The following is a 25,832-nucleotide window of genomic DNA, read 5'->3' as shown; positions in this document are numbered from 1 at the left end:
CGAACGGCTGAAAGCAAGGGGAAACTACGGCCATAATTTTTCCTGAGGGCATGCAGCTTCACTGTGTGGTTAAATGATGATGGCGTCCTCTTGGGTAAAATATTCCGGAGGTAAAATAGTCCCCCATTCGCATATCTGGGTGGGGACTACTCAAGAGGACGTCGTTATCAGGAAAAAGAAAACTGGCGTTCTACGAATCGGAGAGTGAAATGTCAGATCCCTTAATCGGGCAGGTAGGTTAGAAAATTTAAAAAGGGAAATGGATAGGCTAAAGTTAGACATAGTGGGAATTAGTAAAGTTGGAGGGGGGGGGGGGGGGCGGCAGGATAAACAAGACTTCTGGTCAGGTGAATACAGGGTTATAAATACAAAATCAATTAGGGGTAATGCTGGAGTATGTATAGGAAAATATGAATGTGGGTAAGCTACTACAAGCAGCATAGTGAACGCATTATTGTGGTCAACATAGATACAAAGCCAGCGCCTACCACAGTAGTACAAGTTTATATGCCAACTAGCTCCACAGATGACAAAGAAATTGAAGAAATGTATGATGAGATAAAAGAAATTATTCAGATAGTGAAGGGAGAAAAAAATTTAATAGTCATTAGTGACTGGAATTCGATAGTAGGAAAAGGGAGAGAAGGAAATTCAGTAGGTGAATACGGATTGTGGGTAAGAAATGAAAGAGGAAGTCACCTGGTAGAATTTTGCACAGAGCATAACTTAAACATAGCTAACACTTGGTAAGAATAATAAAAGAAGGTTGTATACATGGAAGAATCCTGGAGATACTGACAGGTTTCAGATAGATTATCTAATGGTAGGACAGAGATTTAGGAACCAGGTTTTAAATTGTAAGACATTTCCAGGGGCGGATGTGGACTCTGACCACAATCTATTGCTTATGAACTGTAGATTAAAACTGAAGAAACTGCAAAAAGGTGGCAATTTAAGGAGATGGGACCTGGATAAACTAAAAGAACCAGAGGTTGTACAGAGATTCAGGGAGAGCATAAGGGAGTAAATGACAGGAATGGGGGAAAGAAATACAGTAGAAGAAGAATGGGTAGCTTTGAGGAATGAAGTAGTGAAGGCAGCAGTGGATCAAGCAGGTAAAAAGACGAGGGCTAGTAGAAATCCTTGGGTAACAGAAGAAATATTGAATTTAATTGATGAAAGGAGAAAATATAAAAATGCATTAAGTGAAGCAGGCAAAAAGGAATACAAACGTCTCAAAAATGAGATCGACAGGAAGTGCAAAATGGCTAAGCAGGGATGGCTAGGGGACAAATGTAAGGATGTAGAGGATTATCTCACTAGGGGTAAGATAGATACTTCCTACAGGAAAATGAAAGAGACCTCTGGAGAGAAGAGAGCACTTGTATGAATATCAAGAGCTCAGATGGAAACCCAGTTCTAAGCAAAGAAGGGAAAGCAGAAAGGTGGAAGGAGTATATAGAGGGTCTATACAAGGTTGATAGATGTACTTGAGGGCAGTATTATGGAAATGGAAGAGGATGTAGATGAAGATGAAATGGGAGATATGATATTGTGTGAAGAGTTTGACAGAGCACTGAAAGATCTAATTCAAAACAAGGGCCTGGGAGTAGACAACATTCCATTAGAACTACTGATAGCCTTGGGAGAGCCAGCCCTGACAAAACTCTACCATCTGGTGAGCAAAATGTATGGGACAGGGGAAATACCCCCAGACTTCAAGAACAATATAAAAATTCCAATCCCAAAGAAAGCAGGTGTTGACAGATGTGAAACTTACCGAACTATCAGTTTAATAAGTCACGGCTGCAAAATACTAACGCAAATTCTTTACAGACGAATGGAAAAACTGGTAGAAGCCGACCTCGAGGAAGACCAGTTTGGATTCCGTAGAAATGTTGGAACACGTGTGGCAATACTGACCCTACAGCTTATCTTAGAAGCTAGATTAAGAAAAGGCAAACCTACGTTTCTAGTATTTGTAGACTTAGAGAAAGCCTTGACTGGAATACTCTCTTTCTAATTCTGAAGGTGACAGGGGTAAAATACAGGGAGCGAAAGGCTATTTACAATTCATACAGAAACCAGATGGCAGTTATAAGAATCGAGGTACATGAAAGAGCAGCAGTGGTTGGGAAGGGAGTGAGACAGGGTTGTAGCCTCTCCCCGATGTTATTCAATCTGTATATTGAGCAAGCAGTAAAGGAAACAAAAGACAAATTCGGAGTAGGTATTAAAATCCATAGAGAAGAAATAAAAACTTCAAGGTTTGCCGATGACATTGTAATTCTGTCAGAGACAGCAAAGGACTTGGAAGAGCAGTTAAATGGAATGGACAGTGTCTTGAAACGAGGACGTAAGATGAACATCAACAAAAGCAAAACTAGGATAATAGAACGTAGTCTAAGTCGGGTGATGCTGAGGGAATTAGATTAGGAAATGAGACACTTAAAGTAGTAAAGGAGTTTTGCTATTTGGGGAGCAAAATAACTGATGCTGGTCGAAGTAGAGAGGATATAAAATGTAGACTGGCAATGGCAAGGAAAGCGCTTCTGAAGAAGATAAATTTGTTAACATCGAGTATAGATTTAAGTGTCAAGAAGTCTTTCTTAAAGTATTTGTATGACGTGTAGCCATGTACGGAAGTGAAACATGGATGATAAATAGTTTGCACAAGAAGAGAATAGAAGCCTTTGGAATGTGGTGCAACAGAATGCTGAAGATTAGATGGGTAGATCACATAACTAATGAGAAGGTATTGAATAGAATTGGAGAGAGGAGAAATTTGTGGCACAACCTGACTAGGAGAAGGGTTCGGTTGGTGGGGCATATTTTGAGGCATCAAGGGATCACTAATTTAGTATTGGAGGGCAGAAATCGTAGAGGGAGACCAAGAGATGAATACACTAAGCAAATTCAGAAGGATGTCGGCTGCAGTAGGTACTGGGAGATGAAGCAGCTTGCACAGGATAGAGTAGCATGGAGAGCTGCATCAAACCAGGACTGACGACGACGACGACGACGACTACGACTACGACGACGACTACGACTACTACTACTAACGAAAATTCTGCTGTCTAAATGATAAGAATTGTGATATTTTTACGGATACTAAGGAACGCCATGCTGCCAAAGCCGGGCACTACAGTACCAAAAGAGAGCCATAAAATGTGATCAAGCATTGACAACAGTTGAGTTTTAAGTTTGGAGTCATTGGAGTCATCTGAATGTATTGGTCAATGGGAAAAGGAAAGTAATTATCTTTGTGACAAATTGGATATGTCAGCTATTTTCCATAGCTGAATTGCAATTTTTTAAGGAGAGAGAAGGCAAAGCCATGACTTTGTAACAGTAATATTAAATCCAGATAACGGAGTACTATGTCAGCGAAAAATAGCGATCCTTAGTCGATTGTGAAGTAAATTACATCTGATAGGTCTGGAGATACATTATAAAATAAAGTTGTTGGATTAGTAATTGGAGCAACTGTTATCCAGAATTCTTAACTAATCCATAGGCAACACATTTCTAGCAAGAACAATGACCGTTCTCTTACAGTATTGTGGCAGTAGGTTATTTTTTGTGCTACAAAATAGGAAGTAATATTTAGAAGTTGATGTGGATGGTACTATTAATATTTCCAGATGGTTCAAACTGATGTAGGACACATGTAATACTGAAAGTCACATAGAAAACTTTTGCTTATTTTTACCAGATTCACAAGTAGGCTTTTTTGGAACTAAAGGAAGCAAGGAACTTCATTGTTTACTACTTCACGAACAGGCTGCTTCAAGTATCCACCACTTCTTGTAACCAGTTATTTGTTATTAGCATGAGTACAGAAATGCCAGTGCCTGAAGTAGAAGAGTTTCTTACTTCAATGTTTAAAAATAAGGTAAAAATGGCAGTGAAAATTAGTCTTTTTACTTTTAAGGAAGGGTAAGAGTACTTTAAAGTGGGGAATACTGAGAAAGAGTGTATGTATCAGAGAGAGAAAAACTGATATTCAGTTACCTTGGTCACATTGGTGGGTGGTAGAATACACGTAGGACTGTTCTCAAGGCATAACCGATAACATGAAGATAGTTGAGGAAACATGGATCCACGAGGGAATGCTGAAGTACAGATCAAACAGATGGTCATTTCCATACAGACCAACTCCACTTCTATATCCGACTAAGAGGACAGTGATTCTTCTTCCTTAGGAGTGGCATAACACAAATATAAAAGTATTCAATCAACTAAGTGTGCTGTTTGTCATTATTGCTTATTTATTACTTAACAATTCTTCCCTACAGCAAGTTAATGGCCACATTCCAAAAAAAAAAAAAAAGGTGAAGCGCACTTGCATATTTTAACAACACTTGTTCTGTGCAGAACTGCTCGAAGTCACAATTTATTTTAATAACATTATAGTCGCAATTGTCCTAATAACATTATAGTCGCAATTGTCCCACAAGCTAATTCCTGTGTAGACTGACGTGAATCAGAGTGTGGGAAAATGATGGCTGTGTTTGGAAATAATTTGGAACCGTTGGAAATTCACAGGCAATCCAAAGATTTTGCTGTCTATACTTATTTTCTGTGTGCTTTTGAGTTAAGAACTATATGTCCTGCAGAAAATAAGTATTGTATTATGAGCTATGGAGGATTATATACTGCATCAAATGAGTACCCGATTCCTTACACTAGGTTTGGTGGCATAGGAGAAATTAAACACATACCAAACACAAAGTACTGATAGTGTGAAAGCTGTAGGACATCAAATTCTACATTTCTGGATAACCAAGGACAGCACTGCGAAAATTGTGGAATTAAAATAAGAATTTTATATCTTTGTAATCAAAAATGATGAAATAAGAAGTTTCTAGTTGAGGATTAAATAAGAATTGAAATGAGTTTGGTAACATTCTTTTTATTCTACTATTATGCTGCGCACAATTATTACACTGGGATAAAAAAAAAACACCCTCATAGATGCACACAGTTATGGTGGGTACAGAAACGGGTAGTGCAGTACTTAGAATTTTTTGACTCACTTTTGGGAAGTGTGATTGAATTCCATTCTAACAATGCAGAGTTATCTTTCAGTCCATTCCCTAATAAATTAAGATGAGCACTGGAATGGTTTGTTTGAAAATGGTACCATTGATTTCCTACTCCTCTTACCTTAATGTAAGCTAGTGCTACACCTCTAATGATCTAGTTGTCAACAGAACATTAAAATCCCAGCTATTCTCTTTTCCTCTTCTGTCCACTTCCACTAATTCTGAAGTGTTTGTTTAAGATACATTTTTGTCCAGCTTTTGAAATAGGGAAACATTTCATCTTCGTTTCCTACTACTGCTAACAGCTTCACAATCCTTTTAACACTTACAAGACAATGAGCTGAGAAATTCCTGTCTAGTTGTTTGGCAGTGACTGGGAGCAGCTCATGCTTTGGCAACAACCAGCTCATATCAAGGCCATGGACACAACAGTAATGTAATGAAGACGTACTGGTTTGAATGATTATCAAAATATGGGAGGTGAAGTCAATTTTTCTGGTAGTAACCTCCATTTCACTTTCAACAACATAATGGTGTTTAAACACATCTATTTCCAGAAGCTTGGCAAATTTCATTTCCTCTGTTTGGAGTGGAAAAAATGTCGAGCTGTGTGTAGTTTGTGTAAAACCAAATTTTTCCATACAGTGATTTCTTACCTTGACTCCTCTCATTACATTCCAGCAAGTTCCTTCATTTCCCATAAATATTTTCTTTATTAACACTTACTGTTACTGGCCAAAATGAAGACAACTAGGTCTACATTTTCCACAACTACACCACAATATGAGGAAGCACATTCTACAGCTTTGTTATTGAGTAAGCATCCTCCATAACTTTAATCACCAATAAAGTTCTTGGCATCAATTTTTTTGAAACACATCTGCACGAGACTATTCTGTTGCCTTTATGGGAGAACTGCTTTTTGAAAGTAGCACTGAACACAGTCAACAGCAATGATTTGTGTTCTCTGTGAATATGATATGTGGCATGTGTGCTCTTATGAGAAGTGTTGTCATCATACCCGTCTAAGCTGACGAGCACTAAAATATTTTTAACATGTTCAACATATTGAGACAATTTTTCCATCAGATCCAAGGCAACTTTAATGAGAAATCCACCTTCAATCAAAATGAGTGGTGCCAATATTCAAAGGCATGTCCACAGGGGCATGTTCCTCAGAAACTTCACAATTTTTTTCAGATAATACTTTCCATGATCAAATTTCAACAAAACCTGCAAGGCGAAAGTTATTTTTTTCCATCCCCTGTTGCTCAGATACAAACACATTTACAGATTGACAACCGGGAATGGGTTATGGCAGAGGAATCAAGACACAGTTTACTTCACCCAAGTGACACTCCTCACAGTTGTTAATCCTGTTCATTCTGAGCAATCTTTCACCCATATTTTGCTCTGTCATACAAAATGAAACTTGGATAAACTTTTATGCCTAAAGAGAAAAATCTATAAATAGCTGACATGATAGAATCCATTAGTTTTCATGTTACTGCTCAAAACATATTCTATGATCACATATGACCACAGACCAGACCGAAATTGATCACTTCAACAAGTGATTTACAAACTATTTATACTCTTCATGAATCAGTCATTCTAGCTTTAGTTTCCCACAGGTATGAATTTCATGATCTTACATGAAAGAAATCTGCAGTGGTATGAAAAGAAAAAAAAGGAAAAAATACCTTTGTCAAACATGCAACTACAAAGCATTTTCTGCTATGCTATGCTATGCTATGCTATGCCCCCCACATTTCCACTCTTGCAGTACACTTACACCTTTTTAAGTTATTTACATGCACAATTTGATGCTGTCTGCCTTTATTCTATCAATTTACTTTCCTACAATACACACCTAATGAGTAAAATAAGGTGAAATGTATTAGTACTTTTATATAAAATAGAAAAAAATAGTTTTAAGGTCATATTTCCTATGCTGGCAATGCTAATTTGATAGATCCAGGTATTCATTCAATGCAGAATTTGTTATTCAGGATGATCGGTTTTTAATACGTCAGAAAAATAAATAAAAATTTAGGCTTTTGTGATCGCTTGGCTTAAGCACACAAAAATTGGTGCAAATAACTAAATCTTAAATTTTATTATACAGCAGAGATGCTGAGTTGCAGACAGGCAGAACACTGTTACATTCCAGCCTGGATTTTCCATTGTTTGAAATCTTCAATTTTCATGTAAATAAAAAGGATTAATACCCTTCCCAACCCTCAATGAATTATTTCAAATCGCTGCCCTTTTTTCCTATTGTTTCTTGACCTAATACCCATTAAATGAAGTACGATATTGCATGCCTTTGTTGTTTAGAAGAATTATGCAATGTTCCTTCAGACATGCAGATCCAAAGGAAGAGGTACTGCAGCAACTACAGCTGGTATGAAATGTATTTGCAGATGCAAACATGAGCATCCATCATCTGTATAAGGAAATGATGACAAAGAAAATTTGTGCTGTACTGGGAGTTGAACCCAGATTTCCTGCTTTACACGAGTGATCACCTTAACTACTTTGCCTATCCGTGCACGACCCACGGCCATACCCATATTTTCATATGCTGTCAATCCCACGTTAATAGGCCATACTCATACATACATTATGTGAGCCCAGCACAGGGGAGGACATTTTAACTAAAAGTCACAGTCTAGTATTGGTGGATAAATACAATATTGCAGTGCCTGTGTTGTTGAAGGAAAGATACAGTGTTCTACTGCAATATCTTACTTATCAGCCAATCTCAGGCAGCAACTTTCAATTAAAATGGCCTCCCCTGTATGGGGACTACATAACGTGTGTACGAGTACAGGTTGTCATGCAGGAATGACGACATATTTGAATCCTGACAATGTAAAAATTTTCCTTGTTGTCATTCCCTTATAAGCTGATGGTTGTTCGTATTCACAGTTATGAACACATTTCCACTTATTAACTTATCCAAATGGAGCTCCAGGATATGGTGAATTTCTCACATCAAACTGGCCTACTTTGTGACGTGTTTGCCCCGTAGTCTGAAGTTATGGACAGCAAAGGGCTTGTTATTGAATGTATTCAGCATCAAAAACTCCACGCAGTTTTATCAAACATTACTGATGCAAAGACTGCAACTTGTCTTTTTTAATGGTATTTTATGTTGCGAAAAGACAGGTACAGCTCTCATGAATCTAGTAAGTTGTGAGGAAAAATGATATGCACAGAAACTGAAAAGTTGAACAATCCAGTTAACAAAGGAAACAATACTTCCTCAGATGATTATCAGCACAAAAACTGTTTTCTTGGACTACTTTCAATGTAAGTATTATCACAATGAGTGAGTGTGTAATAGTTTCTTACTGGTATTCCTGATTTTTCATATTTGCAGATGAAAGTGTAAAACCACAGATTTGCATTCAGTGACTTATGGTGGAACAAGAAATATAGTAAAAAGAAACTATGGGTGATTCAGTTTTCAGACTTATCAACAAGAAAAAAAAGGTTAAACTAGAATAATTATATAAAATGTAATAATCAACCAACATGTGTGTGCAACCAGTTGGCTAACTCCTACTTTCTATAGAATTACATACATAGTTGCTGAGCTCACAGCCACAAAATATTAAACTATAATAGAAAATCCAATGGCAAAAAGAAATATAATTTTCTTTACTTCTGGCAGCATGGATAAGAATACACCAATGAAAAGGCAGAGGTAATTCCAAAAATATAATGTCAACACGTTTCTGATGTCTTACATAAATCATCTTCCTCTTCACTTTTGTACTTATTCAAAAGGAATAAAGATTTCTTGTGTACAATCAATCTTACCTAGCTGTTTCATAGCTAAGGTAATAAGAAGCACATTTTTATCTGAGGTGTGGAACTGTCCACATTGCAGAAGAAGACAAAAATTTTAAGACACTGTGCATTAGACTTTCTGTAATTCTTCACAAGAATCTTCCATCTTTCCATTTACATCCAAATCTCACTACAAGATGATAATGGAAACTTTTAATGCAAAATAGTAAAAAACTAAATATCAGTTCTTCATTGGGAGACTTGTTTTTAAAGCTTAATTTACAGAGGTTATACATTAGTTGGCTTTTGCTAAAAGCAACATATATGTTCTTAAGGCATTCATCCAATAGAAAACAAACAGAAATGGAATTTTTGATCGCAGGCAAAGTAGCATTAATATGGAGCTAGAACTAAGCAGATAGATCAAGCAGGAAGGCAGGGTTGTAGATTTTAAGAATGTCAGATGAGGTATGTATACCTGATTAAATTTCTACAATCACTCAAATGTTTGCACAGTTCAATGAATAAAACATATAGTGAAAATAATGACATTTTACAAGTAATACTAGACGAATTATACAAAAACTCATTTGAGGTTGAAGAACATAAATGTACGAAGACAGAGGGAGGTTTTAATACAAAGGAGTAAAGGTAGCAAAAAAGTAATACTGAGATAATGCTGTAAACGTTTTACTTCGCAAAAAAGGTGGGTGGGTGGGAGGGATATTGAATTATCAGTATTTTCTCCAAAATGCAAAAGATGGTCATGAAAATTATCTGTAAATCACACAAAAAAAAATTATGTTACTGAAACAAATGACGAACACACTGGTGTTAGAACTGATTAAGCCCCATGGAGGATATGCAAGTTTTGATTAGAATACAGTCTGAAAACAATTGATATAAATTACCAGTTCACCTGGGATTCACAGATTCTGAGAAAGTTTTTGACTCAATTTCAATCAAGTTTGTAATAATAATCCTTGAGAAACAATGCACCGATTCAATATATGTCTGTCAGATTTAAAATATCTACGCCATTGTTACATCTTCCATTAAACTGGGTAAGAACGGTCAGAAGTTCAGAACAAAAAATAGCTGCTCCGATGCTACAGCCTGAATTAAACCCTGTAAGGATAGTGGCAAATTCAGAACAGAAAGAAGACTCAGCCAAGGAAATTCGACAAGGAAATTCCATTTCACCAAGGTTATTCTCAGCAGCTCTAGAGGAAGTTTTCAAAACCCTAAATTAGTAGAAAGAAGGAATGATTATTCGAAAATCTCATATAAAGATGTGAAACAAATACTAACACAGAGAGAGAGGGGCTGGCCAGTACTTACCTCAGCTTAGTACAGACGATAGATAACACAAAACAGAAAAGAAAATTTACATTCCTAGCTTTCGGAACTTTGTTCCTTCATCAGGGAGGAGAGGGGGGGGGGGGGGGGGGAAGGGAAGAAGGGAAAGTGGATTTAGTTACTCACAACCCAGGTTATGAAGCAACAGGGAAAGGTAAACAGGGAGGGTAGCAAGGATGGAGGCACAGTTGTCAGAGGGAAGCCAAAGATATTCTACTGTTAAGTACTGTGCCAGCTTCTAACCAAAGAGGATGCATACAGAAGTAAAGAGGTATATAGTATAAAGATAAACACAACTATGTAGGATGAAAAGATGTGTGAATGGCTAAAGAGAAGAGGGGAAAAAGAAGAAGACTGAAGAGTAAATGGGAGTGAGATTGATTAACGTAGGTTCAGTCCAGGGGCATGGCGGGATGAAAGGATGTGTTGGAGTGCAAGTTCCCATCTCCGCAGTTCCGAGGGACTGGTGTTGGGTGGGAGAAGCCAAATGGCACGTACACTGTAGCAGGTTCCTAGGTCCCTAGTATTATGCTGGACGGCATGCTCTGCTACTGGGTATTGGGCATCTCCTAGGCGGACAGTTCATCTGTGCCCCTTCATGCCCTCAGCCAGTTTAGTTGTTGTCATACCGATGTAAAAGGCTGTGCAGTGCAGGCATGTCAGCTGATAAATGACATGTTTTGTTTCACATGTGGCCCTGCCATGAATTGTGTATGTTTTACCAGTAGTGGGGCTGGAGCAGGTGATTGTGGGGGGATGCATGGGGCAGGTTTTGCAGCGGGGTCGGTTACAGGGGTAGGAACCGCTGGGTAGAGAAGGTGGTCTGGGAACGTTGTAGGGCTTGACAAGGATGTTACGGAGGTTAGGGGGGTGACGAAAGGCAACTCTGGGTGATGTGGGGAGAATATTGTCAAGGGATGATCTCATTTCATGGCTTGACTTGAGAAAGTCATATCCCTGGCAGAGTAATTTGCTGACGTATTCGAGGCCAGGATAATATTGGGTAACAAGGGGTATGCTTCTGTGTGGTCTGGGGGTAGGAACATTGTTGTTGGACAGGGAGGAATATATTGCTCGGGAGATCTGTTTGTGGACAAGGTCTGCAGGATAGTTGCGGGAGAGGAAAGCACTGATCAGGTTATTGGTGTAATTGTTGAGGTATTCGTCACTGGAGCAGATACATTTGCCACGAATACCTAGGCTGTAGGGGAGGGAGCGTTTGATGTGGAATGGATGGCAGCTATCAAAGTGAAGGTACTGTTGTTTGTTTGTGGGTTTGATGTGGACAGAGGTGTGGATGTGAGCTTCAACAAGATGAAGGTCAACATCCAGGAAAGTGGCTTGGGTTTTGGAGAAGGACTAGGTGAAATTCAGACTCGAAAAGGAGTTGAGGTTATGGAAGAAATTAAGGAGTGTTTCTTCACCATGAGTCCAGACCACAAAGATGTCATCCATAAACCTATACCAGGCCAGAGGAAGCAGCTGTTGGGTCTTCAGGAAAGCCTCCTCCATGCGGCCCATGAAGAGATTGGCATAGGACGGAGCCATCCTGGTTCCCATGGCTGTTCCCCCCGATTTGTTTGTAGGTCTGGCCTTCAAAAGCTAAGTAATTATGGGTGAGGATGAAGTTGGTAAGTGTGATAAGGAACAAGGTTTTTGGAAGATCTTTGGGTGGGCATTGGGAAAGGTAGTGTTCAAGGGCAGGGAGACCATGGGTATGTGGGATGTTTGTGTAAAGGGATGTAGTATCTATGGTGACAAGAAAGGTTTCAGGTGGGAGGGGAGTAGGAATGGATTTGAGGCATGAACGGGCACAGACGAACTGTCCGCCTAGGAGATGCCCAATACCCAGTAGCAGAGCATGCCGTCCAGCATAATTCTAGGAACCTAGGAACCTGCTACAGTGTACGTGCCATTTGGCTTCTGCCACCCAACACCAGTCCCTCGGAACTACGGAGATGGGAACTTGCACTCCAACACATCCTTTCATCCCGCCATCCCCCTGGACTAAACCTACGTTAACCAACCTCACTCCCATTTACTCTTCAGTCTTCTTCCCTCTCCTCTTTAGCCATTCACGCATCTTTTCATCCTACATAGTTGCGTTTATCTTTATACTATATACCTCTTTATTTCTGTATGCATCCTCTTTGGTTTGAAGCTGGCACAGTACTTAACAGAAGAATATCTTTGGCTTCCCTCTGACAACCACGCCTCCATCCTTGCTACCCTCCCTGTTTACCTTTCCCTGTTGCTTCATAACCTGGGTTGTGAGTAACTAAATCCACTTTCCCTTCTTCCCCTTTTCCCCCTCTCTCCTTCCTGATGAAGGAACAAAGTTCCGAAAGCTAGGAATGTAAATTTTCTTTTCTGTTTTGTGTTATCTATCGGCTGTACTGAGCTGAGGTAAGTACTGGCCAGCCCCTCTCTCTCTCTCTGTTAGTAAAAAGAAGGAATGTGTGTTAATGGAACTTATCAGAACCACATTTACTATTTGCCTATATTTAGACAACTTGATACACATGAAAAAAAAAAAAAAATAATAATAATAAATGCATGAGTAAAATCGGCCTGTAGTGCTTTTAGTACACAATGGGTTTCAAAAACCTTACATTTTCATAGATGAGAAATGGAAAGTTTACTATCATATATTATCCTTTCTGGTTTACAGTAGCAACACACAAACTTAATGTGAAACCCATTCAAATGGATAAGGAAAACGACAGATTGCTACTCACCATAAAAATACATCTGCATGCGTAACGGAAATTTCATTGTGCCTGTCTGCAACTCAATGTGTCATCTTTATGATGAGTAGTAATCTATCTGTTTCCTAATATTGTTGGTATTCCAACCTGGAGTTTCAGTAGTTTTAAACGTACAAGAGAATAGAGGGGAATGGACAATATACACTTTATGAAGTTAAATTCGTAATTGCATCCTGCTGCACCACAAGAATACGAATATTAAACTGCTCAGGTATCTGTTGTGATATGTACAAATTAATTATGGCCCTGCATACGACACTTGTCATGTACCACACTGTGTGTGTGTGTGTGTGTGTGTGTGTGTGTGTGTGTGTGTGTGTGTGTGTGTGCGCGCGCGCGCGCGCTTGCACGCATGTGGGCACGTGCACACCACACCAGAAACTTAAGCAGATTATAATATATACTTGTAATCAGAAGAGGATGCACATGCGTACCATACAACACATTTATAAATGAATGTTGTCTGTACTTGCGGTAACTATGTTGTCAAACTTTCTCCATTCAACTTCCAAATGTTGCTGCAGTTTGAAATCAACAGCAATTCTAAAACATCCTTTTTTATATAGTATACCTTAATCACTATAACTTAAACTGTTTATCAATAAGAACCTACACTAAAAGCTGCAACAGCACAATTCATTAATCTACCGTACAGCACTCTCATTTAAGCAGAGAAGAACAACAGTAGCACATACTCTCAGTCATATAAAACAGGGAAACAGGAAGGGAAAATAAACTGAAAGCACTTAAGACAGTCAACGCGCGTCGTGCACTGTGCTGGTATGCATTGATGGAAATCTTACCACGTGAAGGAACTGAGAAGTAGTAACTATTCTGTTTACGAGGAAACCATAAATTTTTACTTTCATATTTATGATATTTATGGCTAAAAAACAGTTACTCCAATTTCATACGTACAGCTTTGGAGATCTGAAAGAAAAGTGCTACTCGATAAAAAATTTTACTTTGTATTCTGATATAATTCAAGACAATTATAAAGAAGCATCTCACGATATTCAGATAATATCCCAAAAATTATAGCTTACATCTTAAATGCTAGGCGGAAGTGACAGCAGCAAACACTAGATATGCAACTGTGTCAAAACCTGAGATTTCTAAATCCATAAGAGTTCATCATCTAGCAATTCTGTTTCTGTAATAAGTACTAAATAAAACTGATCTTTCTTTCCATCTGCAAGCAGTATGGATGATATACATTATTTGTAATGAAAGGAGTTTATTATACCACTGTCTGAGTAAGTGATTACAATCTACAATTCCTTCCCTAATTTTCAAACAGTGAGACATACCAATCTTATTCAGCTAACTACTTTCCGTTTTGCACATATCCACTAATTTTGCCTTGTGTTCTGTTCAAAGATCTTATATTTTACCACAATGGATAAAATCCCACTACTATTTGTCATGTCTCTATCAACTTTTCTAATATTTCCTGCATGATATTGTGAATCAAATCTAAACTTCTTTTCAGTATTATTTACTGTATATATTATTGGGCACACACAATAAAAAGCTGCATCTTTTTCTGCAAATACCCAAGGATGACAGGAAGATTAGAACTTAACATCCTCTTGACAACAAGACCATTATGGACTGAGCCCAAGGTCAGATTGGGAAAGGCACACCATTCACATACAAAACATTCTGGTATTTGCCTTTAAGAGATTTGGGGAACTATGAATAACTTTAACCTGCTACTCACCATATAGTGGAGGTGCTGAGTCTCAGACAGGCACAACAAAAGGACTGTTAAACAAAGCTTTCAGCCAAATGGGCCTTCATCAGGACACACACACACACACACACACACACACACACACACACACACACACGTCTGGCTGCCAAGGGTCAGTACTCGTTTCTGGATTTTTCCATAGTTTAATAACTTCAATCTATATGACCACCTGAGGATTTGAGTTGTGTCCAATGGAAGTATGAGGGATCTCAAATATAGAAACAACCCACAGCAAGTTTGGTCAGTATGGTGGGAGCAGACATTATGTGGACTTCAATTATGTGCGTGTCACCATTGTACATATAAAGCATTGGATCATAATCATATTGCAACAGAACAACTGCAAAGAGCAGTTCACATAGTTTTATTTTACTGAATGTGAAAATCACTTCACACTATTTATTAACTTTTTTAAATGAAAAATACAGGTCCAAATAAATTCAGTGATGACAGTGGTCCTTCAAGAACTTTCATTACGTCTTTTTCAGGTGAAAGAGTTTCAGCATATCATCTTCTGCTGACTGAACAAAACTTCTGCAGTTCAGATGAAGAGGGATGGTGTTATTCCTTGCTATTTCTCTGTGTATGGGTGGTGGCAATGGACCCAAGTTTTGTCCCACTGATTATTCTTGCAAGGAAGGTCACCTTTCTCAATAGCATCTATGACAGATGTAACAACATTTGACAACTTTAACTATGCATACATGTCACAGTGGCAAACATGCACCTTTTTACTAATCTCTTTTTTGTGATACTTTTTCGAGTAAATATTCACTATAGAAATGAAACAAAATGTTGTTTACTCCTCACACAAGTCACATGTTAGGCAGACATCCCTACACTGTTGCTGTGTCAGTATTTGTGTTTTTGCATGGCGTGAACTAGACTTTTGGTTCACAATTAAGCTTATGCACACCAACTTATAGGCTACTGGTACCATTTTGTTATTAAACACACACTCTTGCACGCATGCTACTTGAACACATCACACTTTCAAAAACAAGTCACCTCAAAAACAGGGAGATGAAATGTAAAAGTCTGGGTAGTCGACCAAAAAAAACAATAAATAAATAAATAAATAAATAAATAAATAAATAAAATAAAAACACGCCAAAGAACACAGGAGAAAATGTCTAACAAGGGAAAATGTTGAGGTGAGAAACAGGAAAGATCAGTTGCAGCATAAAAGAAAGGGAGAGAATAAAAACTACATGGTTTAATTTCATCACTTTTGTGGATAGGTGTGTACATCTTCCCTGAAGAAACTATCATTCTAATAGTTTTATATTAGTATTGTATGTCTACTATATACAGAAAGTGATCATAATATTTAAAACATTAACTTCCTCACTCATAATGAAATTATAAGTGTTGGGGCATACAAGGTGTAACAATGTCATTTTAAAAACTTGGGAGATTGTAGAGGATGAAATATGTGGAACCTACAGCCAGAATTTTGAAATAAAATTTCTACAGCCACCACTGGGCTATGTAAGATCCTTGCACTACCTATACAAGAAGTTAGTAGGCGAGATTCTCAGGGAACATTTGTGCTGAAATTCTTTGACGTCACATTACGGACCTCACATTTTACCAGGTCATTTGAACAGTGCACGGTAGTCGGACTTTCTGGACAATGCCTTGCCTGAACTTCTGGAGGACATTCACTTTCAACTACGTCATGGTATATCTCCCAGACAAGTTCAGGAAGAGAGTAACTGTAAAGGCATGCCCATTCCCTTGAGTTGTGTTCTCTGCTGACCTATCCCTCTTAACATTTTCCTCTAAGATTATGTTAAATGCTTTGTGTACTCAACTCGGTAGGAACAGTGTCTGAGCTTATTGAGCATATCTTTACAGCATTTTATACTATCAGATAACAGTGCGGAAACTTGCAGAGAATCAGGCAAAACATAGTTCGTCTTTGTGCATCATAAAAGAAAGTTCATGGTTGTCACACTGAACATTTACTCTACAATAGTGAAGCCACATGTTCGGTTTACAGTATTTGATTGTACTCTATGATTACCAAAAGTTTTCCAAACCACACTATTCCAGAGTTTCATTTAGCCTACCAAATGCATAGAAAATGGATAGTGCTGTAGAAACTTCACTTCACATTTCTAGCTACACGACCCTTAAATCAAAATGTTCAAAATTTCATCCTCTAATTGCTTACATTTTTAAAATGTCTTTCTGTTAAATCCTGTGTATCTGCAAGTTTACTAAGCCTTACAATGATAAACCAGTTTTTGTAACTCGCTAAATCTGTTCTAAATTGAGAAACCTTTTCAATGAAAGATCTTATACAACAAAGGATAAAAACAGATATAAACTTATACAAAATGTATTTTTTAACTGCAACAACAAGGGCATGTCACATGGAGGAAGAGAGAACTTAAAATAGTATGTGCTGAAAGTTGGAACTGACAGGTAAGGATTGGGCAATTACATTCTAGATCAATAAATCAAATTTTATTTGAAGGGTGAGAAGTATTGTTGCTGTTTTCACCTCAGTTTACATCAATGTTTATTTTTTGTTTTGCTATTTTCTCCCTACGAGTCTTCTATCATGGAACAATCCAATAATTTCCCTTTATCACCACACATACCTCTCCTCTCCTGCAAACCAACTTCTCCAAAGAGAATTCTTATGGATTTAAAGCACTAAAATTTTGACAGTTCAATTAGCTCATTGTAGCCTACCCATCAATTTTTCATGATTCGAAGCTAGTGTCAATTATAAACTAAAATGTAAGCTATAATTAAAGTAGAAACAATATCTACTTGTGAGGCACCAGCAGGCAGACAAAAACAAAATGTGACAAAGATGTGAGGCTTTTGGCATCTGATTTTAGTGTTTCCTCCAACTACCAAAAATGGATTCAACAAAATGGATCTAATCAAGATTCAGTAGGGAAGAAGCAACAGGACAAAACAACAGGCAAATCAACAGCAAAATGCCAGCAACTTTCAAGAATTGAAAACCTGAGATGGCATCCCACATTCTTCCAAACTTGTCAGCAACCTCAAATCCCTTCATTACCTTCCTTTTTTCCTTTACCTCTGATACTTCATTGTTGCTCATTGTGTCTCACATTTTTTACATTTTGACTACTTTTATGTGTACTTCTAGTTTCTTTCTGATCTACCACCATCACCATTAAACTGTCAGTTCTAATGTCTCACATTTTCTGTTCTCTTCAATTTCTGAAATTCCTTGGTGGCTTTGATTTCCTACTTAGCCTTTCACACAGTATTGTAGAAATAAATCTACCTGACAATTACAAAGAAAAGTCACACAGGCACTAAATCAAACCTCTGCTTTACCTTACCACATTTTAAAAAAGAACTTTAGTTCCTCAAGTGCATATTCATCTCCCCTTTTATTTGTCTGCCTGCTGCTGCTGCTGCTGCTGCTGCTGCTGCTGCTGCTAAGGTTGTTACCACTGATGCCCAGCAAGAACAACATTTTCCTATTTTTATTTCAAAAACCACTTTTTGAAACTTTTTTTTAAAGTAAGGTGTCCAATACAAACAAATAGTGAACTTTTCTGTATAGAAATGCATACAATTGATTCACAGCAGGAACAATTTATAAGTACATGTCATAAATGACTACTGCTCTGAAGCAAACTAATCCAAATTAATAATGATACACATTTAAAAACTGACCTGCTACTGGCACACGAACCCGTGGTGGCCTTGCTGCGAGAGGTCCGGCGTAACACGGGCCCCTCACCTGTGTTGGGGCTTTCTGTCTTCTTACTAGATGTCGAGTTTGCAAATGCAACTGTAAAAAGACACTAATGCTAATAATGGTACCTAAATTACAACACCAAATATTTTAGAAAAATGTACATTACACAACTTCAGAAGAAACAAATCACAAATTACTGTTGATATATTCTGCTATCCTCACCGCAGTTATCACGATAGACTACTCAGTTCAACTTGAAAATGGTAAGTAGCACTTATCTTAGTAACAAGATTCAAATTTGAGAACGAAGTCAATTCTGTAACACTTGTCCCATGTTGAACAAACTTAAGTATTAATGGAGTGTAACAAGAAAAAGTTGCAAAAAATTTGTACCGTAAATTTTCAAAGCAGTGTTTCTGGAGTGCAGTGTGAAGAAGAATGGTTGGAAGGTAGCAACAGAAGAAATAAGTATCTCAGTCCCCAGAAACTCCAGTCACAGAGAAGCAACTGTTTATGTTAATTACCACTAAATGAAAGAACTACCAGGGAAGCAAATTAAACCACAACAGTCCTGACAAAGCAACAGACACGAGTTGTTATCCTATTAACAGAAAGAACTCAATTAAAAAGAAAAACCATTACTTCCATTAATGTTAAGATGGTTCCTCTTAAAACAGCCACACCCAGCAAAATTCCTTCCCACATTCTTAACCATACTGATGCTAATGATCTAATGTGACTTTCTCCACTTTTAAAGACCCACTCTTTACTCTCAAACACAATGTCATTGTCATCTTTTAAGCCTCTTCATCTCCAAGTAACTACTGCAACCTACATCCTTCTGAATCTGCTTAGTGCACTCATCTCTTGGTCTCCCTCTACGATTTTTACCCTCCACGTTTTACCCTCCAAACCTAAATTAGTGATACCTTACCTCAGACCATGACCTACAACCCGATCCCTTCTTCTAGTCAAGTTGTGCCACAAATTCCTCTTCTCCCCAATCCCTTTCAGTACCTCCTCATTAGTTACGTCATCTACCCATCTAATCTGCAGCATTCTTCTGGATCACCACATTTCGAAAGCTTCTATTCTCGCTATTTATTGTCCCTGTTTCACTTCCGTACATGGCTGCTCTCCCTACAAATACTTTCAGAAAAGGCTTCCCGACACTTAAATCTATACTCGATGTTAACAAATTTCTCTTCTTCACAAATGCTTTCCTTGCCATTTCCAGTCTACATTTTATATCCTCTCTACTTCGACCATCATTAGTTATTTTGCTTCCTAAATAGCAAAAATCACTCACTACTTTAAGTGTCTCATTTCCTAATCTAATTCCCTCAGTATCACCTGATTTAATTCGACTAAATTCCATTATTGATGTTCAACTTATATCCTCCTTTCAAGACATTGTCCATTCTGTTCACATGCTCTTCCAGGTCCTTTGCTGTCTCTGACAAAATTACAATGTCATCAGCAAACCTCAAAGTTTTCATTTCTTCTCCACCAATTTTAATTCATACTCCGAATTTTTCTTTTGTTTCCTTCACTGCTTGCTCAATATATAGACTGAATAACATCAGGTATGGGTTACAACCCTGTCTCACTCCCTTCCCAATCACTGCTTCTCTTTCATGCCCCCTCAACTCCTGTAACTGCCATCTGGTTCCTATATAGACTGTAAGTAGCCTTTTGCTCCCTATATTTGACCCCTGCCACCTTCAGAATTTGAAAGAGTATTCCAGTCAGCATTGTCAAAAGCTTTCTCTAAGTCTACAAATGCTAGAAATGTATGTTTGCCTTTCCTTAATCTGTCTTCTAAGATAAGTCTTAGGATCAGTATTGCCTCACGTGTTCCAACATTTCTACGGAATCCAAACTACCTTCCCCAAGGCCAGCTTTTACCAGTTTTTCCATTCATCTGTAAAGAATTTGTGTTAGTATTTTGTAGCTGTGACTTATTAAACTGATAGTTCGGTAATTTTCACACTTGTCAACATTTGCTTTCATTGGGATTGGAATTATTATTTTCTTCTTGAAGTCTTAGGGTATTTCTCCTGTCTCATACATCTTACTCACCAGATGGTAGAGTTTTGTCAGGGCTGGCTCTCCCAAGGCTATCAGTAGTTCTAATGGAATGTTGTCTACTCCCAGGCCATTGTTTCGAATCAGTGCTCTGTCAAATTCTTCTCACAGTATCGTATCTCCCATTTCATCTTCATCTACGTCCTCTTCGATTTCCATAATATTGCCCTGAAGTACATCGCCCTGTATAGACCCTCTTATATACTCCTTTCACCTTTCTGCTTTCCCTTCTTTGCTTATAACTGGTTTTCCATCTGAGCTCTTGATATTCATATAAGTAGTTCTCTCATTTTCCTGCAGGCAGTATATGTCTTAACCCTAATGATATATGCTTCTACATCCTTACATTTGTCCTCTAGCCATCCCTGCTTAGCCATTTTGCAACCCCTGTCAATCTCATTTCTGAGACATTTATATTCCTTTTCACCTGCTTCATTTACTTATTTTTTATATTTTCTTCTTTCATCTCTTCTGTTAGCCATATTCACCTACTACTATTTCCTAACTTCCTTTTCCTACTATGGATTCCAGTCCCTCATAACTATTAATTTTTTTTCTCCCTTAACTATGTGAATCATTTCTTTTATCTCATCATACATTTCCTCAATCTCACTGTCATCTGAGGAGCTAGTAGGCATATAAGCTTTTATTACTGTGATAGGCGTGGGCTCGTGTCTATCTTGGCTACAATAATGCGTTCACTTTGCTATTACTCGTAGCTTATCAGCATTTCTAATTTTTTTTTTCCCCTTCATTATTAAACCTACTCGTGCATTACCATTATTTGATTTTGTATTTATAACCCTGTATTCACCTGACCAGATACCTTGTCCCTCCTGCCACCGAACTCCACTAATTCCCACTATATTTAACTTTAACCTCCCAATTTCCCTTCCTAAAATTTTCTAACCTACCTACCCGATTAAGCGATCTGACATCCCACTCTCCGATCTGTAGAACACCAGTTTTCTTTCTCCTGATAACGACGTCCTCCTGAGTAATCCCCGCCCGGAGATCTGAATGGGGGACTATTCTACCTCCGGAATATTTTACCCAAGGGGACGTCATCGTCATTTAGCCATACAGTAAACCTGCATGCCCTCAGGAAAAATTGCGACTGTAGTTTATCGTTGCTTTCAGCCATTTGTGGTACCAGCACAACAAGGCCGTTTTGGTTAATGTTGCAAGGCGAGATCAATCAACAATCATCCAGACTGTTGCCCTTACAACTACTGAAAAGGCTGCTGCCCCTCTTCAGGAACCACATGTTTGTCTGGCCTCTCAACAGATACCCCTCCATTGTGTTGCACCTACCGTACAGCTATCTGTATCGCTGAGGCATGCAAGCCTTCCCACCAACAGCAAGGTCCATGGTGGTGGTGGTGGTGGTGGTGGTGGTGGTGGTGGTTGGGGGGGGGGGGGGGGGGGGGGTGTTTCAAAGGCTATACAGTTGAGATGTGAAATAGAACACTTGATGTCATATAAAAAGCAGACAAAGGAGGTTATGCTGATTGCAAATTAGTTGCCTCTTAATGCCATCAAATATTGCATGGAAATTTTGTAACAGAGTCGTACCTAGCCACCAGCAAGGCTGAACCACTTGGAGACATCTGACAGCTGTTCTGAGGAAATATTGCGGAATTTGCACAATGTCATCCGGCGGCAAACCCGTGAAGATAGCTTGAAGAGTCACATACCTGAGCTGCTTTGAAGAGGCTTCAAAGCCCTACGAACGTATATAAATAATTTAAAAATAATCAAATATGTTCTGTAAATGACAAACAAAATTTTACAGCATTATTAATTCCTTCTTCCACGTTGAGATTCCAGGTTCTGACAATGTAATTTACAGAAGTTATGGATGTAATCTGGCCAATTATGTAACATGTTTACTGGTAATATATCATTTATTAATACAAATGGAAGGCAGGAAATTCAAAACCACAACTCTGACAGAAGTAATATGGCATTGGCAGTGGAAGAATTTGACACACATTTCCAGGGGTCATGTCACAAAACATAAAAAGGTAACAAAGAAATTACATTAAATCATACGGCATCCACTAGAATACCTCAATATACAGTGAAGGGCATATTGGGTGACATTGTAGGCTTTGCAGGTTTCAATTTTGTTCCAATATTATTTATAACACTTGTTTTAAAAACAATTTTTCAGTAAAACATTTCATTGTGTAACAAATCAGCAATCAACACAGCTTTGTTTTGGTATCATCCTAATGTTACAGTGTCCTTATAAAGATAAATTTGAGAATCCATGTGGAGTAACATAACTAAATACCATATTCAGTATGGCAAAAGAAGAGCCCTGACACTTAAACTGGGCTCGGTGAGGTTGCTTTGTGCATCTACCACAACCAATCATGTAACGCAATTTTGCGTTTCTATGCCAGCACCTCAGTGTTGCCACATTTCTATAAATAACTATTGTTTTCAGTCCTGTAGCATAAATAGTGCCGGCAGCCATTTACACTTCACAGTTAAAAGTTTCCCGTGGTCAGTCACGGCTCTTTCACCATATCAAGTACAGCAACAATAATAACACTAACATTTAACCCAAACTGTGAGAAAAAAAAACTTTCTTTCTGGGACACTAAAGTACTTTTCATCCAACCACATCAATAATGAAATGTGTTGGGTGACCTAAGAAATAAAGAAGCCTCTGATGAAACTGTAGTACACCATAACTTTAAAAATATGAAATAACACACTCTCTCTCTCTCTCTCTCTCTCTCTCTCTCTCTCTCTCTCTCTCTCTCTCTCTCTCCCCCCCCCCCCCCCCCCACTCACCCCTCTTACCCCTCCAGAACATTTTTATTAGAAGACACTTTGAAATTCTTAATTTAGCAGGGTTAAAATAGAGGGAGCGAAAGGTTAGCTATAAATTGTACAGAAACTGGATCACAGTTGAATGAGTCAACAACATGAAAGGGAAACAGAAGTTGAGAAGAGAATAAGACAGGGTTATAGCCTATTGTCATCGATATTCAAATCTGTATATTAAGCAAGCTGAAGAAAAAAATCAGAGAGAAATTTGGAAAGAGAATTAAAGTTCATAGAGAAGAAATTATGCATCTGTCAAGGACATGTGAATTCTGGTAGAGCCGGCAAAGGACTTTGAAGAGCAGTTGAATGAAATGGGTATTGTCTCGAAAAAAAGAGGCTGTAAGATGAACAAGTTATTTCTTCTGGAAAATAAGTGATTAAATCCAAAGTAGAGGAGATGTAAACTGCAGACTGATGAAAACAAGAAAAGCATTTCAAAACAAAGAATGTGGTATTATCTAACTAGTTTAAGTGCTGGGAAATACTTCTGAAAAGTCTGCCTACAGTGCTTGAACAAAAGTGAAAAGATGGACAATTAGCAATCTGGATTAGAAGAGGATAGAAGCTTTTGAAATACGGTTCTACAGATGAATACTGAAGACTATATGGGTAGATCTAATAACAAACGAGGCACTGAATCTCAAACTGGGAAAAGGGGGGGGGGGGGGGGGGGGGAGAGAGATTTATGACAACTTGCATCATGGAAGTGCAAATTTGGTAACAGAAGGGAAGAGTGTGGGACAAAAATTTTAGATACACCAAAGCTTGAATACAGGAAGTGTCTTCAAATAAATGTAGGTTGTGGTAGTTATAGGGAAATGAAGAGGCTTGCACAGGACAGACGGCATAGAGAGCTGTATCAAATCAGTCTTCAGAATGAAGACTGCGAATATGATGGCACCAACAGATTACAGGTTGAGAATCAACAAACAATGTCAACAGCGGTCTCTTCTTTCTTCACAATTGGTCAAGATTTTTATTCAAAAGACTAATAGCAAAGTTTAGAAATCATACTGTGCTTATGATAGCATCATCAGTTCTCTTCCTTAGCACTTATGGCATCACACTCAAAAACAGTTCAAATATGTGGTATCTTGCACACAATGAAGGCAATTCTAGCAATCCACTATGTCATTCTACTAACAATCCACAATAAAATCTCTCCTGTAAAACTCATTTTAACAGCAGTGATTTAGTCACAGGCAAGCACATCCACCACCACCACCACCACCACCACCAACTGTACATGACCTATTTTCAACTCACCATGAGCTGTTTTATCTTCCTACTAGCTGCACATTCCCTTAGTATACTGCATTATTCTTTCAGTACTGTGCCTCCGCCTGAGATTGTTATTAAAGCTAGAAGCTCAGTACATACTGTCAAACTCTCTCAAACAAAAATACAACTACCAGAAAGTCCATTCAACATATGAATAGGTAATTCATGAATGGTATGGTATTAACAGTAATTGAAAACTAAATCCCTACACCTGCTTACTGAACAAAACTCTACAGTGCAATTTTATTAACACTTTACATTTCTGGCTATTAAAATTGCAACACTGTGAAGGTGGTATGCAATGAATATCAAATTGGCTCCAATGGCTCCAAGTGTACCACATGCTCAGATGTGGAAGGAATTAGTATTTCACCACAACTGCACAAAGTAGGTACTGGTTGGCAACGCGAAGTGGTAACCAGGTATTAAAAGGAGCTAACTTCGTCATGTGACTAGGTACAATCACAGCACACACTGTTAACTTGCAATGGGAACGTGAAAGTGATCATGAAAAGCAATCATGGAAAAATACCTTCACAGAAAGCTACAACAACTTGCTGTTAATACCATTAATTTTACTGACAATGAAACATGCAAGAATAAAGTCAATGGTGTACAAATTACCAAAGGAGGGATGCAATACTGAGTGGAGAAATATTAACTTACCTGTCCTAAAGCACAATAAGTAAAATTCACACAATAAATATTTCACTTATGATACAGATAAATGTGTTATTAGGCAGAAATTTCTGTGATACTTTAATCGCTACAAAGAAAATCATCTCTGCAAAAATTGCACAGCTTTTGTTGCACATAACGAGACTTTCAGAGTAGGAAAGAAAACTTAGAAAAAACTGTTTCCCACAGAATCTAATTTCAAATGGTGCCTGAATAAACAAGTGATTATTTGTAATTCCTCAGGCTTTCCCAGTGCAACAACATGCCCACTGGCTAAGTACTTGAAGAAAATGTTGTGTTCATATGTGGGCAAACATATTCACCATGACCACAGCTCTGAGGATTTCTTGCAATGCCTGAGCAACTACATGTTGCAGAATCTGATGTAATGGCCAGTTGTAACATAGTCTTCCTGTTTACTACAATACCGCTGAAAGACTAACTACAACAGATTACAGAGAAGCTGGACAAGGTTCTGATAGACCTGTTCAGACATAATACTGACTCCA

General features: G+C 38.1%; 1 protein-coding gene across 4 annotated transcripts in view; it reads right to left on the bottom strand.

Annotated features, from left to right (window-relative positions):
- LOC124594785 (E3 ubiquitin-protein ligase TRIP12) overlaps positions 1-25,832 on the bottom strand; it is a 232,545-nt gene that overhangs the window by 161,536 nt on the left and 45,177 nt on the right. For all 4 annotated transcript variants that reach the window (XM_047133192.1, XM_047133195.1, XM_047133193.1 and 1 more), the window contains exon 5: positions 18,408-18,525. In XM_047133192.1, the coding sequence (XP_046989148.1) occupies positions 18,408-18,525 (118 nt within the window). The remainder of the gene's footprint in view (positions 1-18,407; positions 18,526-25,832) is intronic.

Source organism: Schistocerca americana, chromosome 2, assembly GCF_021461395.2.
Source record: "Schistocerca americana isolate TAMUIC-IGC-003095 chromosome 2, iqSchAmer2.1, whole genome shotgun sequence".
Lineage (NCBI taxonomy): Eukaryota > Metazoa > Arthropoda > Insecta > Orthoptera > Acrididae > Schistocerca > Schistocerca americana.
This window is presented reverse-complemented; position numbering and strand designations above follow the sequence as displayed.